Genomic DNA, 2,836 nt, shown 5'->3' on the forward strand with positions numbered 1-2,836 from the left:
CCCCTCGTAGTAACTGGGGGGGATGTCTTATAGAGTTGCCAGACATGGAAATTAAACTCGGCTTCTGATTGGTCCAATGTGTTCCACCGTGTAACTTGACGCACTCATTGGCCGAAGAGACTACGAGGGACTACGGACAATTTCATGGCAGCCAACCGATCATGTCCAAGTAGATAATGTTTAACGGATTTTCTAACTTTACGTTACAGGATTTGAATAAATAACTTTAAATTCTTATAAAGCATAAAATTCTCTTCATATTAAATAGATTTTACATGAATTATATCTGTCATGTTTAGTGAGAAATATCAAAACAGTGATCCTGTTGGCAGCGAGGACTGAATGTATTGAATTCTTGAGTGTGACGTCAGACAGCCAACACACACATACACACACTTAGGGCCAGACGTAAATATTACGCTCACGGAGGACCGAAAAGTAGTTCCATGTCTGGTTTAAATTATTTAACCTGGGAATATATTTAAAAGGTGATGGAAGTAGATAGGGAATCGCTACGATATACTAATCAAATCTGTAAGAAAATAAATGTGAATAAACGCATTCTAATGTCCTAAGTACGATCTAGTAGCGGAGGAATACAGTGTCTCAGAGCCAAAGTAGACATGACCACCGCTACGGTGCTACCACTATTCATATCAGTTATACTCTAGCGCTCGTTGTGAAAGGAACGAGAGAGTCGCCGTTCCCCGCTTTTTTGCTCAGTGTTTCTCACCTCTGGAGTGTCAACATTGTGATTTTGAATGAGTAACAATACGGAATATGGTGGATGTTCTCGTCTCTCCCAAGATCTCTCACATTATGGCGCCCCAGTCTAGCAGTGTCGCTCCCCCTCCTTCGTCAGTGTTTTGTGAGAAATCGTCAGCTACTTCAGCCACAACAACTTGCAAAATGTGCTCAAAGTGCGGAACAATTTCACCACCTAATAATATCAAGCAATCCATCATTGTGCCTCCAAGTGCTGCTAACTCAGCTACCACTACCAATACTCCCAATAGAGTGACTGTGCCAATCCCCAACAGAGGTAAATAAATAACTTTTAAAGAATTAAGATCATTTTCAAATTGTTTACGATTGTAGAAGTAGACTATTTAAGTTTTATTAAGTGTGGTATGTAGCATAAATACAGGCGTGCTAAAACAATAAGCGTATGTTATCAAAAAGATTTAGTTTTCCAAATATAAAATTGCGTTAAATATTAAAAATTGTGACTCAACCTTAGATTTATATACATAACAGACTATTTTAAAATCGTGGTGAGAAAATAAACCTCAAAATGGAAGAATAGAGGAAAATTCATGTTGTTTATCGTCATAGTTTTTAAGCGGATGTCAATGCATAGATTTGTATATATAACTTAATGCGTCAGAAGTTTTTTGAGTGTGTTTTTCCTGTATTGTAAGCCAATAGATAAAGAATTTTAAAATATCCTGTCGTGAAAAGTGTTGTAGATCGTGTCAAAAAGTCTGTTTTTTAATGGTTTTAACTATAGATTATTTTTTATATATAAGCGTATATTAAAATCTAAATATAATTAAATATATAACATGCGGGGGTATAAGATTAAATATATATAGTATTAATTAATAACATATATGTAATATTGACAATAGTGAGCATATAATTCCTGGTGGTTAATGATGATGATGATAAAGGCTAATTCATTCTCTTATCTACGTAGGAAATGGTCGACACTTAGAAGAAACATACCGCGTTGGGTCTGTCTTAGGAAAGGGTGGATTCGGCACTGTATATTCCGGGTGGAGAGTTCGTGACGGTGCCCCTGTAGCCATCAAGCAAGTGGCCAGAGCTAAGATTACTGCTTGGGATATGGTGAGTATCTTTAAATTGCAATTTAAAAAGGGTAAAAATGTTAGTCCTGATTCGCGTGTATGGTGCAAAGTAATTATAACTACTATCTACAGTTTTCTAAGTTTAAAATACAATTTTGTATTTTTGTCATATTCATTAAATTGCCATTTTAAAGGGTAAAAATGTTGTCCTGATTCGCGTGTATGTTGCAAAGTAATATAAATACTAGCTACAGTTTTCTAGGTTTAAAATACAATTTTGTGTTTTTGCTATAATACACGCCAGTCTGGAATACATATAGAATTATTGTAGTTGAGTGCATGAGAGTATTGAATATTAATAGGAACATATTTTAGAAATTACTATATTTTTTTATAGAATGTGGTTTTTATTGCAGTTTTTTGTGTTTTTGTTGTAATACACGCCAGTCTGGAATACATTTAAAATTATTGTAGTTGAGTGCATGAGAATATTTATAGGAACATATAGAAGTTACTGTTTTTTATAGAATGTTGTGGTTTTTATTGTAGTTTTAAATAGACTAAAGTAACCTCTTCATTGTACTGTTTAAACTAAGAAACTATAAATATTTTGTTTATGGTTTTTAATATTAGGCCCTCGTGTTAATATTAAAATATCTCTTGGTCTATTTTGCAGTATATGTAGTTTTGCAAATTTATACTAGTGTAGAACATAAGTATATATAATCTTGTAATTGCTAGTCGAAAAAGTACTTTTACATTTATTAAATACACGGGGTATATACTGTCACAAATTTCCTTAAGTCTTACGCAAAGGAAAACTCCTACAATTTCTCCATTCACGGTAATAATAGGAAACTATTTCCCAGTGGACCATCAAAATTATCTCTCGAGAATTTACGGAAATGGACAAGTGTGTAAATAGATGTATGGGGGGGGGGGAGATCGGTGTGTTTACAATTCTTGTTTTGATCCTCCACGCCATCTCGTGGTGCGTTTGAAAGTAGGCCAGTCGTCACATCATA

At 34.5% G+C, this 2,836-nt stretch overlaps 1 protein-coding gene across 3 annotated transcripts in view; it reads left to right on the plus strand.

Moving 5' to 3' along the window:
* The window catches only part of LOC137625318 (serine/threonine-protein kinase pim-1-like), a 26,099-nt gene that overhangs the window by 18,102 nt on the left and 5,161 nt on the right, over positions 1 to 2,836 (plus strand). For 2 of the 3 annotated variants that reach the window (XM_068356152.1, XM_068356153.1), the window contains one exon: positions 1,700 to 1,851. In XM_068356152.1, coding sequence (XP_068212253.1) covers positions 1,700 to 1,851 — 152 coding nt within the window. Of the gene's footprint in view, positions 1 to 637; positions 1,043 to 1,699; positions 1,852 to 2,836 lie in introns of those variants that run through there. The other variant, XM_068356151.1, reaches the window with a different exon arrangement.

Source organism: Palaemon carinicauda, chromosome 32, assembly GCF_036898095.1.
Source record: "Palaemon carinicauda isolate YSFRI2023 chromosome 32, ASM3689809v2, whole genome shotgun sequence".
In the NCBI taxonomy this organism is placed as follows: domain Eukaryota; kingdom Metazoa; phylum Arthropoda; class Malacostraca; order Decapoda; family Palaemonidae; genus Palaemon; species Palaemon carinicauda.